Source organism: Protomyctophum parallelum (assembly GCF_964188405.1).
Source record: "Protomyctophum parallelum genome assembly, chromosome: 17".
NCBI classification, from domain to species: Eukaryota; Metazoa; Chordata; class Actinopteri; order Myctophiformes; family Myctophidae; genus Protomyctophum; species Protomyctophum parallelum.
Genome location: NC_139719.1, coordinates 4494922 through 4509619, shown reverse-complemented (window position 1 = coordinate 4509619; position 14698 = coordinate 4494922). Strand labels below are relative to the sequence as shown.

Here is a 14698-nt window from a genome sequence, read left to right as displayed (position 1 = left end):
AGTACAGAGGTTAAAACCATTCTGACCGGGCACCCATTTTGGTGTTGGCATCATGTTATGCTTTAGCTATAACGCGATACGAGCTTGTAGGTCTGCTATTTTTTGAAAAATCGAAGAACGACTGACATTTTTAGAATCTGATCTCAGGTCAGAATGGGTTAATCAGACCAGTGTGTGTCCAGTGGAAACCTCGTGTGAATCTGATCTCAGGTCAGAATGGGTTAAATGGTTAAGAAAATCAATCGTGTGAGTGGAACATCACCGGGGAAGGAACCACGTGTCAAATGTGGTTATTCTTTCTTCACATTTTAAAATGAACGTGCTTCTGAAAAAAGCAATTAAAGAAAATGTACGTGCTTCTCTATGACCTCTTGCATACCAGACACCAACGCTCAAATTGGCATCTGACGAGTGGCTGCGATGATGCGATATTTTCTCGCATTTCCTCGTGCATTGTCCTGGATGCGTTAAAACTGTCAAGTAATAAAAACTTGCAAGTGCCTGCCACTTTACCCTTCCTCAAGGAACTAGAGGGGATGATGCATGGAGCAAGTCACTAAAGCCTGGCAGTTCCAACGTCGTCCATCATGGCCTTAAGTGTGAGACTGTGGTTGCACTTGACAACTCAAAGGCTTGCGAGAGCATGCATGGGATCAACACACCCTGAGTAAATACAGAAAGCCTAAAAAAAATGACAGAGAGGGGCATTGTGGGTATTTTCCACATTAACCAGGCTCCTCAGGGGAAATGCCATAATAGGGTTATTTCTTCTTCTTCTCCTTTTTTTTTTTACTGTCCCCAAAGGTAAACAGTGACTCACTCAGTCCTCATACAGTCATACATGATTGCCTGTCCAGTCTAATCCCAATAGGGGGGCTTGGACATATTGTTACTTGGACAGGAAAGTGTGGTAAAAGGGTCTAGTTAGATTAAGTCATGATACAGCCACTGGAGACAGGGATGGAAAATGACCAGAAAAGAGAAGAGAAAGAGTTCAAACAAAGCTGTAGATTTTACTATGTAGCAATAGAAATCACATGAGTTTTGCTCCATGATGAGATTATCCACCATTTGTAAAACACGACACCAACACTTAATAAATAAGTGGTACTTTTTTCCAGGGGATGTTGGGCAGCTAGGCTTCCAAGTCTTTGAAAATGATAACGCAAACGATAAACCAGACCATTTTAGACCATTACTGAAGTGACGACAGATATGATTGATTTGAAAGTAGAGGCTGGAAGAATGAAAGACAGTAATCCAACAAAAATGAATGAGCTGTGTCTTTGCTCAGTCAGCAGACACAATGGAATTCTTCTGTCTGCATGCTGCATTACTCAGCACTGGGAGGAAGACATACTACATACATACTATATGACTTTAGAGTGATTTATACTACAGAGGACCCTGACCTCACTTTCTACCTAATCTCTTATCCTGGAGATGCTGAGTCATTGGCCTTCAGCGGGAACTGTATGGAGGAGAAATGAGTACATCAGGGCGAGTGATGACAGACAGGGTCTCTGACAATCTATCACTTGATGTTCAGACAGAGAGAGAGAGAGAGAGAGACAGAGAGACAGAGAGAGACAGAGAGACAGAGAGACAGAGAGACAGAGAGACAGAGAGACAGAGACAGAGACAGAGAGACAGAGAGACAGAGACAGAGACAGAGACAGAGACAGAGACAGAGACAGAGACAGAGACAGAGACAGAGACAGAGACAGAGACAGACAGACAGACAGACAGACAGACAGACAGACAGACAGACAGACAGACAGACAGACAGTAGATGGAGCAATAGGTTCTTTGTGGGAGCCATCTGGGTCCACTTGGCCAACCCTTGGCACTGCTCTTGGTCTGTGAAGGGCCAAGTCACATACAGCCATGTATGTTTGTTTCTTTCTGTTAGAAAGACTCAGCCTGACTGACCACTTCTGCTCATTAAATGCCATGAAAAGAGCAAAAGCTATGCTACTTGTTTAAAAAAGAAATCTTAATTCAAACGCTTTCAAAAAACAATATATTTTTCTGGAGGTATTTGCTACATTTTGTCCGTGAGAGTGTGCCTTCCAGGCATTCTGAACGTTGCTTTCTTTCCACTGCAGCCTCAGGCCTCCAAGGACCAACTACATGTGGAGAACTTTGGCAAAGTGTGCAGGTCCAGGTGCAGGCGAGCACAGGGCTTTATGAACGGCTCAATTTGTTATTAATGGAGTAATATCAGAGGGGGGGGGGGGGGGGGGGTACACCAGATGGACGGGAAACCATGGAGGAAATCACACCGGAGGGATGCTGCGATTTGACATTCACACATTTGTCAACTACCGACTATAAGATGTGCATGTGCCAGCTACGAGACCGACTATGAGCAACACTGGGTGTTTGACACAAGTATGTAAGCGCATGAGGAAAGTACCCACCCACACACACAAGAAAAACACTGACACAAGGTTGTAAGTACTTGAATTCGCGCACACACACATGTACAATTGCACATACGCAACAGTGAATTTGTGGACAATGGGGTAAGAATGTAAAAATAAATAGTACCCTACCTTAGAAGCAGACATCTTGGCAGCTACGCTTCCCTTGGTTGGATCAGCAGGCCGCCTGTCAACTGTGTGACACACACACACACACACACACACACACACACACACACACACACACACACACACACACACAGAGAGAGAGATAAGGGTTACAGGGAGTGATTTTCCTTTCATTAGAGCAGCGTATTGTACTATGTGAGAACAGCCAGCTGCTATAGCATTACCTTTTATAATATAAGGTCCTATAAAATTAAAGGCTTAAAGAATGAGAGTAGGATAATAGGCACTAGCAGTGTTTAAGAACCTGACTCTTTTTATTTGATTTGGGAGATGGTGGTGTCAAATCAGGCCAACCACACACAGAATCCGCCCGTGTTCATTTAACTAACGTAGATCGGCTATAAAACAGGGTGGTTTCAATATGAACACTGAGGATTTTCTGTACAGACCAGAGATCTTAGTGTGAATAGAGAATGCAAAATGTGCATTCTTCTCACTTCTCAGACATGTGCACAGACAAATTCTGTGCGGCGTGTGTGAGCGTGCTGCCTGCAAAACAAATGTCAACCCGTTTCAAGCATTACTACTGCTTGATTGTACCCCAGGTATGCTGGGCTTAACAGGCATAATAAAACAAAGGTGCTTTAAGTGGACAGTTGGACATGTATGAACGGGATTGAATGAGACCAGAGTTGTGGAGAGGTTACGTTATCAAAAATACCTTGGATCACTGCTGTCGGGGCAGAAACCTTGTATCTCCATATTTCAACCTTTTATGAGTTTTTTTTTCCTTAACCCATTCTGACCTGAGATCAGATTCTAAAAATGTCTATTACATCCTGACAGTTTCATTATTAACCCATTCTGACCTGAGATCAGATTCTAAAAATGTCTTTGATTAAAAGAAAATCACACCAGTGTGAACCAAGTGGTGCAACTCCCATCTATTGGTTCTCTGTATCGTTCCAATTTGTATCATTCCAAATTCTTCTCTGTATCGTTTCAATTTCTTCATGTATCGTTTGCGTCCAGCAGGTGGCAGCCATGTCACATACTTCTCTCGTTCCAATTTCACGCATGCGCACACCTCTCATGCTCAGGGGTACACACACACAAACAGGCACACGGGCATTGTAAGCTGGATGTAGAAGTGGTTTGCACCACTTAAAAATAGCAGACCTACAAGCTCGTATCGCGCCACTCGGTGGCGCGATACGAGCTTGTAGATCTGCTATTTTTCAATAGCTTAAAGCACGACATGATGCTAACACCAAAATGGGTGCCCGCCCAAAATGGGTTAAAACAATGCCCTACTTTGTCAATGCCATACTACAGTGTCACACAAAAGTACCAACAATAGCCAATCTACAAGGTAGATTGTTCATTTCATATTTACATAATGAGGTTTCCACGCGACAGCAACGGCATGCATTGTGGCCGTGCACTCATTCACTCACTCACTGACAAAACACCACAATCTGGCCACGGGGACGTCGCTATCGTCTATCGAGTGCGAGAGTGTCGTACAGACGCCACCTGTTCTGCGATAAAACCCTCGCAGAGCCCCCACAGATAAACTGGACTTTCCCCTCACAAGCTTGAAAAAACACCCAACTGGAGAACGCTCATAATATCATCATCTCCCACTCGGCTTTTCCTAAAGCATATTATCCGCAGACCACCAATGCCTTGCAGGTGTCTTTGGATCACAAGCAGGGAAATGAAAGGAGGTGCAGTGTGGGGGCTATATAGGATGCTGGGAAGACACTGTCAAGGCTTTGTCAAAGGATTCGGAATAGGTAATTCGTTGGGCTCCACTGTGATTCACTGTCTGGGGGATTTAATGGTGGGGATACAGTAATTTCCCTTTTAAGAGGGAGGCTGAGGTACTGTGTGTTAGAGAGAGAGAGAGAGAGAGAGAGAGAGAGAGAGAGAGAATAATGAAGACAAACTTTAGAAAGAGGAGTGGGAGAGAGAGAGAGAGAGACGGCGTTAAGAGAGAAATAGAGATAAGACTATAATTTGTTGTCATCAATTTCCGCAGAAACTCCCCATTATGAATCCTAGGATCAGCGCTCCATGTCATTGTCTCCTCCACGGAACAAATTTTAAACAGACAGGATAATTTATGCTAATTCAAAACAACGGAAAAGACAAAAGTCAACAAGGTCTATTTCACTCTCTGCCTGGTACTACATCTGATTTTATAGTTGCAGGACTGTTCCAAGGCAAAGTGTTCCTCCCTTTTCTCCCGGATACAAAAACAAATGGCACGTCTAAAAAATAAAGAAAAAGAAAATCCCTTTAGAATCTTAAGACAGGTTTTGAAGGCTATAGCACGTTTGTGTAATCTTCCCCCCCAAATCCCCCTGCTGTCCAAAACTCGGCGTGATTTACTTGGGATGATGAAACATCACGCATCAGAGACTGGAAGGTTCCACTCGAGAGCCTACTCTTCTGGTTCTGAACAGAGTCCAAGTCCACTTCACAATGTCCTCCCCGATGACTATAGAAGACTATATTATATACAGTATAAAAAATAAATAAAAGGAGGGGCATACTGTGGAAAAACCCTCCTCACAGGATTACTGTTCCCAAAGCGATTTTTGGGCCATTTCGAGGGACATGCCTCAGTTCCACCTCTGGATTAAGGGTGGAGGGGGTTTTGCTGAGCAGCGGCAGTTCTCGCTGATGTGAACATTTACCCAGCAGCCTGGGGGGATTTCCTGCTCTCGTTTATATATTTGTTCTCTCCATTTGGACAGTGTAAAAGAGTTCCTCTGCAGCACACATACAATAAAGTACTGTGCTGTTCCAACACTGGGCCTGCTGGTAATGCTACTGGACTTCTGAGCAAATCTGATCATTAGAAAGGCGGCTATTTTCCCCCACTCTTTGGGTATCGCCGAAAAATAAACAAATCATCCCGGATTCCCGGCGGTTTCACTCATATGGATATGAAGAATCATCTGACTGCGAGATAACGCTAATGTTACTTTACTGCCGCCAAATTAGTTTAGATTTTCGCTATAAACGGACTGTATCAAATATGAGTAACTGACTGTCGTAAACGACACAGAGCCAACCTCCCTGAAAATATCGCAGAGACAGTTTGTTTATTTTTGGATCACAATTCTTATATGAGACGATTTTAAGATGACCCAATGTTAGAGAAAAACCTCCGCAAACCCCTTGGAACCAGGGGATGAGTGAGTGACATCAGGACTTCGGCACTCTTAGGCTGGTGTGAATATGATCAATACTACCTATGTCAGACAGTGGTTGAAATATGGGGGCGCAGGCCCAAATTTTAAAAATAAATTTTAAAATTATGCCAGGGAGTCAGGGACCCCCATAAGAGAAGATTTCCGAAAATAGCAGATCTATACAATCTCACAATGTTTATTCGATTATTCTGTCGACTGCTTTTTAATATGAAAAACATAAACATATCATGGAATGATTAAACACAAAAGGTGTCAAAAACAGTGAAAATAAGCCTTGTGAGCTTGTCCGATTAGGTCGGCTATTTTCGAACCAGCGTGTGCTTCTTCAAGGTGGTTAGAATCAGGGCATGATTGCATTTGTGTGGTGGGGAAAACGTAAGTGGAAATGCATGTGTGGCTTAACACACACACACACACACACACACACACACACACACACACACACACACACACACACACACACACACACACACACACACACACACACACACACACACACACACACACACACACACACACACACACACACACACACACACACACACACACACACACACACACACACACACACACACACACACACACACACACACGCCGAGAGAGAAATAGTTGAGGGGTCGGAGGAAACTCCTGATGCAACTATGAGGCCAGTGTTGGCTAGAAAACACTGTGGAGCCTGCCAATCCTGAGGAAAAGTGCGAACGCCTCGCCAACACAACATACACGCCACACGCGCACGTGTGCACGCACGCACACAATGGCCGAGCTTTCCCTCCTTCCGCTCACTGTCTTTCCAGTGTGTTGTTCCACTTCCTGCACCTCTCTTTCCCAGAATGGGAATTTAAACTGGTCAGTTTAGTTTATACTTCACTAGCCACTGTGGCAGGTGGTGATCTTTACTGGGGCCATTCTTCCATAAACTACAATTAGACATAGATAATAGGAATATAATATAGGACATAAGTGGCCTATTTCATGTTGACCTGATGACGCTTATTGCTATATGGATACCATAACCAATGTATGATTATATAATGTCACTGTCGGGCGGAAACCTTGTATGTCCAAAACCGTTTGAATTACTATTTTAAATTAATTTCAAAATACGGTAGTGAAGATAAGTGTATCACAACGCCTTGGGAGCTTGTAGATCTGCTATACGAAAAAAAAAACCCATAAAAACATTGTTAAAATATGGATACGAGATTTCTGCCTGACAGTAGCAGTATCGAGTTCCCCTGTTTGACATGGAAGTACGGCGCTGCAGTATGAATGGATTCATGGAATGTCCATTGATTCATTTCTATGGAATAAAATAAACCCATCAACAAGGAAATATAATCCGTGTGTCCCATGTTTCTACCGCTGATTGCCTACAGTATGAATAGTCTCTGGTGGTGGGCCTGCTTCATGAAATCAAGTCCAGATTCTTAAACAAGATTACAAATTATTATTATTATTATTATTATATCTCATCATGAGAGAATGCTGTCTGTACACAGGGAAGTTGTTGGGCGCTCCGGGCCCCATGACGATACATCATCATCACCACAATATGTATTAAACTATAACCACTATAAACAACAGCATCTTTGTGGGCCCCTGTAAACCCACGGCTCTAGGGCTCCCCTAAACCTTTCACCTTTCTTCACCACAAGTGATTGGCTGTGCTGGTGGTCCATATGGGGATAATATAACATGTACCCAGGAGTCAGGACCTTGTGAATGGTGCAGCTCAGACATAGCAAACTCACATTCAGTTCTCAAAACAACAGCATTACAAACTTTGACATTGATTACAGAGGGTTGTTTTTCCACCTTGCAGCTGACTAAAGTAGAATGTGTGAACTGCAGAGATGTGGAATTAATTCCTGCTCAAAACGATTTAGGAGAGTCTGGAGATGTTTGGATGCGAAATGAAAAAATGGTGGTACATTTTCAAATTAATTTGAAAACGTTTCTATTTGAGAACCTTTAACTTATAAAGGAAAACAAAAACATTTTTTACTTTTCATGCCTTTCTACAAGCTTTGTGACATGTTGTGAGCTTGTAGATCTGCTATTTTTCAACATCTTGGAAGACTTCAGACTTTCCACCTACTAATACAATATACTGGCCTGACGGATTCTCATCTAACCTGCATTGAACCAAAGGGCACCATCAAGTATTCCACTGAAAACCAGTATGACTTGTTCTGCCAGACTTCCTGGTTTAAATGGAGGTCAAAGAAAAAAAAGAAACCCGTTTGTTGTTGTGCGAATAGGACAACATTACATTACTGCATGATTCTTATGTCTCTCAGTCACTCTCATCTGTCACAACACATTCACATACACACTGTAGCGTGACATGGCGGCCATGATGATTTTTATTCATCCTGACAAGCCGGCAGACACACAGACAGACCTGCCGGAAGCCAGTCAACCAGGATGGAAACCTGGAAAGGCTTGCGTTAGAATAGAAAATGCAGGCAGGCATACATAAAGAGACAGATACGCAGGCTAGCAGGCAGGCAAGCCAGCAATCAGTCAGCCAGAAAGACAGACCAGCTCTTAGGTGGGCAATCAGATATGAGGGCAGTGAATGGGATCAATAGGCAGGCAGACATAGAAGCAGGAAGGTTGGCAAAGCAGACAGGCAGGCAGCCAGAGAGACCGACCTCCTTGACATTTTGATAATCAGTTCAGACAGGCAGGCAGTCCAGTAGACAGACTTTATGACAAACACTACAAACACATGCAGAGACAGGCAAGCAGGCAGTCAGGGAGATAGATAATCAGGGCAGGCAGAGTATGGGCCCAGGTGTGTGGTTGTCAATCAGGAGGGTAGCTACTAGCTAGTGGCCGATGTGCTGCTAACTAGTCATTTTATCCTCTCTCTGTCAAAGCAATTCATGTTTGTTCATGGTAATGGTAGTTGTCCTAGTACTAGTAGGAATATTATAGCTGTGAAAACAAAACATCCATGCACTAAGACCAGAGTTGGGTGTAACGAGTAACGGAAAATCTCGTTACTGTAACGACACTACTTTGGTCGGTAGCGAGTAATATAACGACACTACTCCTCCAAAATTGATAATCACACTACAGTTACTGGTCGCTTTAGTGCTGCAGTTACTCGTTACTTAATTGCGTCATGTGGCTGCTTTCAGCAGTGTTGCTTTGGACTAATGCACACAACGGAGATGAGTTGAACATGAACAGTAATTGTGCGCTGGAGTCGCGGACTAGAACATGTCAAATTTACGTCGTTTCGGTATTAAAATCTCTGCAGCAGCACTGCTCAGTGCTCACAGCGTCTCTCTCACTGTCACCCCCACTGTCACAGAGACGGAGCAGTTGGGATGTTGCCATGTCCGCTTATTATAAGCGACTTTGGGCTTGTATTATAATAGCCTAGTCAGGCTTCTTTTGGACTTGTTTTCATAGACATGGCTGCTTGTTTCTCTTCCAAAACCTGGCAACACTGCCAGCTGGGAGGGTCTTGTTTGTTGTAGAACGTATTGTGCTCTCAGTCACAATCACTAGTTAGTTAATGCAGAGATGAATAAACCAAATATGCCGACATGAAAAACTACATTTAATGAGCATGGAGCAGGGAACTCCACATCATAAAGAAAGGGATCCTAAAGCACTGTGAACATATAGGCTACTGATTTCTCTCAGTCTCATTATTTTTATTTGAATATATTTGATTTGATTGATTGAAGAATTCATTAGAAGTTTGCATAGAAAAAGTTTTACAAGGTCAAGAGAACCACTGCACTAGACCGTTTTGGAAAGGCCCATTTTGTTTTATTCCTCCACAACCTGGTAAAGAGCATAAAGAAAGATGTTGTGTATGTCCTCCTTATTAGGATTATAAAGATTTGTTAAGTGGTAAATTATGTGACAATGCGACATGCGATTTTATGGAGTAACGCAAAAGTAATGTAACGAGTAATGTAACTAGTTACTTTCTCCAGGGAGTAATAAAGTAATGTAAGGCATTACTTTTTTCAAAAGTAATATGTAATATGTAGTGCCTTACTTTTATGAGTAACGGACCCCAACTCTGACTAAGACCCAAGTGCATGCAATTCACGCACGTAACGCGGTCACACACGCATGTAGACACCTGCTGTAATGCATCCTTGTTTTCTTGGCATTCTTATCTAGTCGACGACTTACCCGGTTGTTGTTATTGCTGTTTGACTAGGGTTCATGCTGCTTACCTGCATACCTTGCATATAATTGTTATATGGATGATAGCATCTGCTAAATGCCTAGCATGTAAATGCATGCACACACGCACAGTCACCTACAGTACAGCCTGACTCAGTAGCTATTACACAAACATGCCCCATTCATGAGCCAGCACAATCTTAGCCCCCACCCCCCACACACACACACACACACACACAAAAGCTGTATTCATACTTAGTTTCACACCGCTGTTGGGCACAGAAAATAACCGATCTACAAGCTCACGAAGCATCGAAGTGTGATTTCCGCACGCAACACCCATGGACAACTCAGTATAACTCAGTGTTAAGATGAAGCACTAAATGTAAACCCCCACGGAACAAAGAGGGGCCCCAAGAGCAAAAGAACATTCCTTGTTTGTTTTCACTCCATCTCCGCAGGTATAGGAGTATCGGAAACACATCCTCTTTGTGATCTATAGCCCCGGCAGGTGATTCTGAACATCGGTAATAAAAGCCCTGTGTTTGCGTGAACACGGAGGGCTACAAAGAAGTGTGACATAAAGGACTGTCGGCCCATACAGCCACAATGGAGCGGTTTGAGTGCAGTGAAAGAGGAGAGCTCTTACCCTTGGGCTCGTCCACGATGCCAGCTCCCAGCAGCCTGGAAGAGAGACAGAGAGAGAGAGAGAGAGAGAGAGAGAGAGATAATCAAATAGGGTCACAAAGACAGAGGAGGCAACAAAAGGTGGCATGATGTTAAGAGTCTCAAACACGCACACAGGAACACACGGATGCCGATGAGCATACTGTGTGCAGTGAGTTTAGGCTAACCTACACACATGTACAGTAAATGTACAGTACACGACCATCATGTGATGGATATCACACACACACACACACACACACACAAGCTACCCATGCCTGACAAGTGAGCACACACAACGACGTGACGAACAGAAGGCACAAACCCTGGCTGCAGAACGCCACTTACCCTGTGCCTCTCAGGACGAGCTCGCCACAGCGTCTAACGTTACACAAATTATCAAGACTACGGTCCGCTCACCCCCCCCTGCTGGCAGTGATGTAACAGCACCGCTTGTGTGTGTGTGTGTGTGTGTGTGTACCATTTGGGGACAGTCATTCATCTCTAAGTAATTAAGCATTAAATATGGATGTGATGGGCACAGCTGCCCAGGGAGTGTGGGGGGGGGGGGGGGGCAGTGATGTAACACAAGGGACGGGGTGAGGCCCGCTTTCAACACAATGGAGTGCCGTGGTGGAACAGCTGGGTGGGGTCAAAGGTCACAGAGGCGGGATGGGGGGAGGGGGGGGGGCAGCCTCACAGCGTTGGGAGGGCTTGATATCGATGCGTTAACCTGATATGGGCATGATTTGGACCTGATGGGCAGAGGCTAGCCTCGGAACCCAGACGTTTTTATTTCCAGGGATGAAAAAAAAAAGTCTGGGTCCGAGTCCACTTCAATTCGGCATAGAGTAGCGCAAACATTGCTCACTCTCTGCTGATTTCTGATCGCCTGCACCTTTGTTAAATTGACACACACGCACACATGTACACACACACACACTCCTCTCTCTCTCTCTCTCTGTCGCTCTAATTAATCAGTCTCATGTCGCGCAGCTGTGTCTAGTTTCTCCCGGCGGATCCGGCCGGGAGCTGCCTATGCCATAGAAAGCATAGGTGGACCCCAGGCTAGGCAGAGGCTGGTCCAGGCCGCATTAAAGGGGAATACCACTCATTTTTAACATTTAACTATATGTCATTAATTTACCTTAGAGATGTGTGGAAATAATAATTCGGCATAGAGTAGCGCAAACGTCGATCACTCTCTGCTGATTTCTGATTGTCTACACACGCACACACACACACACACTCCTCGACGCAGCTGCTTCTAGATTCCCCCGGCGGATCCTGCCGGGAGCTGCCTATGCCATAGAAAGCATGCAGTGGGTGGACGGTGGACCCCAGGCTATGTTGATCAGACAGTGACATCACGAAGATGTACTTTTGCAGGCCAAAGACTACATCTTCGTGATGTCACTGATCACATGACCACAGGTTCTAGCCTAAATAGAATAGTTTTTATTATTTCCACACAGCATCTCTAAGGTATATTAATGACATGGTTTTGACGATTCCGGTCACGTCGCTGGTCGCGGTTAAAAAAAAAGAAAAAAATCATGCCTCGCACAAAAACACACAAAAAGTTAGAATATGGAGATTAGGGGTTTCTGCTCCATTATGCTTCCTTAATACACTCGAAATCCACAATCCAATGTGTCCCGACCCTGGGTCTCAAAACGCCTTTAATCAGACCAGTGTGTGTCCAGTGGAAACCTCGTATGAATCTGATCTCAGGTCAGAATGGGTTAATCAGACCCAGTGTGTGTCCAGTTGGAAACCTCGTATGAATCTGATCTCAGGTCAGAATGGGTTAAGCCAGGCCACACCCCTCCGAGATCCCCCATAGCTAATCGCGGGGCTCCCTCCCCCCCCACCGACCCCGCCGGCTGTGGAGTATGGGGGCCGCGCGGATCAGCTCAACGCTCTGCCGCCTAGAAGCTCACAGCGGGGAGTCAAAGATAAACGGCCAGAGACAGAGACAACAGCCAAGAGAACAATGGGGAGAGAGAGGAGGAGCACAAAGGGAGACGGCCGGGGAGATGAAGGAGAGAGTAATGAAGAGTGAAGGGCAGTGGAGGAAGAGGAGCGAGGGGAAGTCATGTGTCATTTATTGCATGCGCACGCACGCGTGTACGCGCGCACGCACGCACGTGTGTACGCGCGCACGCAAACGCACGCACGCACACGTGTACGCGCGCACGCACACGTGTACGCGCGCATGCGCGCGAGTACGCGCGCACACACACACACACACACACACACACACACACACACACACACACACACACACACACGCACACACTAAACTCCCTCCATCTCTCTGAAATGATGTAATACTAGCGCTGGGCAATTAAGGAAAGTATACTGTAACAAAACCCGACATTTAGAACCAATAACCAAATTAATTAAGCAATATTACACAAGAGGGGGTGGATTAAAGTCATGCGATGCTGCACGAAAGAAAGTGCTTTAATGACCCCCCCCCCCCCCCCTCGAGTGCAATATATCAATTATACAACAGTTGAAAAATAATATTTTTTCAATGACAGATGTAGTCACTATACGACCACAAATGTCCCAAGAAACTAGCTAGCCTAGCCACTGAGTCTGCTGCTCTCTGAGAGACAAGCACGGCTGAATTGTTTGTTTTGATTAGGCGTTGAAATAATGTGGTTTGAAGCACGGGCTAGAAAGCTGTTTCAACCAATCAGATTGCTTCCTCAAAATGACCTGTCGGGCTATAATCTTGCTCATCTAGGAGGTTAATCGAATAATTGTGTAGCCTATATATAAAAAATTCAAACACTTTTTTTAAATAAATGGACTAAATCCATAATTCGGAAACGGATTAATCATTGAAACTCTCTGGGCTGTATTTTGCGTGTCTTAAGTACCAGGTCTTATTACCTAACTTGAGTAAACTAAAGACCTGGAGGCGTGATCAATGCCATTTGGCTATTCTGAGTGGCCAAAGAGCATTGATCACGCCTCCAGGTCTTAAGTTTACTCAAGTTAGGTAATAAGACCTGGTACTTAAGACACGCAAAATACAGCCCTCTGTGTTTTAAAATAATCGTTCATTAATCGTAACCGAGGGAAAAGTTTGAAATAAACGTGATATGGATTTGAAGTCATATCGCTCGTGATTCCGTATGTGGCACACACACACACACACACACACACACACACACAAATGCAGGGCAGTACACACACAAAGAATAAGAAAGGAACAACCGTTACTGTATATGCACTATGCAGTGCAAAGGGAAATAAAATTGCGTTAGTGGAATAGTGGTAGAAATGAGCTGTGCAAGAGGCCTACATGCATACAAGATGCTTCTAAACATTGCGGCATTTCATACATTTCTGCAGTTATTGCGTGGCGACCATTTGTCTCTAATTTTCTTGGTGAACTCTGGGAAATCTGCTTCCTTCTAAGGGGCAGGTACTGTACTGTAGTGTACTGTACTGTAGTGTGCAGCTTTGATTTAGCAACATGCTGTACAGATCTATAAGCCATGCAAACAGCAATTAGCTGAAAATACCTTTTGGTGTTTTTGAACATAACTGGAGGCATTTGACACTAGCACCATTACATCTGGTGTTTATTACAATAATCTAATGACAGTAGGCTGGTAGGTAGACCTCTGAAAACGCACACGCGTGGGCACCGGCACATGCGCACAGTCACATGCGCACAGTCACATGCGCACGGCCGCTGAGGTATGACAAATGTCGAGGCTGTTGACAACCACGTACTAACGTCTTTACCCGTGTAAATAATAATATTTATTGTGCGACGATGCATGTCTCAGGAAAACCACACGATAATAAGTATTTTTTGAATGCGACTGTATATGGGTGAGGGCAGGATGCCTGTCTGTTGGCAGATAAGCCTGTTTCCTGATGCCTTTCCATTATCGCTAGGAGAAATTGTCACCAGCTGCCTTAATGCTGTCCCCATTACAGGCAGACACAACATCCTGTCACACAGCCTTCAGTGAATGGGAGTAAAATGACATGACCTTGACACTGTAGCCAGTGCTACTTGGCAATTTGTTTGTGTGTACACACTGTATGTACAGT

General features: G+C 44.4%; 1 protein-coding gene across 1 annotated transcript in view; it reads right to left on the bottom strand.

The window, feature by feature from the left end:
- Positions 1-14698, bottom strand: part of svild (supervillin d) — a 96584-nt gene that overhangs the window by 60022 nt on the left and 21864 nt on the right. Inside the window, exons 3-4 of the mRNA XM_083787412.1 lie at positions 10596-10630; positions 2559-2620 (exon numbers count right to left, since the gene is read on the bottom strand). Of these exons, the coding sequence (XP_083643538.1) occupies positions 2559-2620; positions 10596-10630 (97 nt within the window). The remainder of the gene's footprint in view (positions 1-2558; positions 2621-10595; positions 10631-14698) is intronic.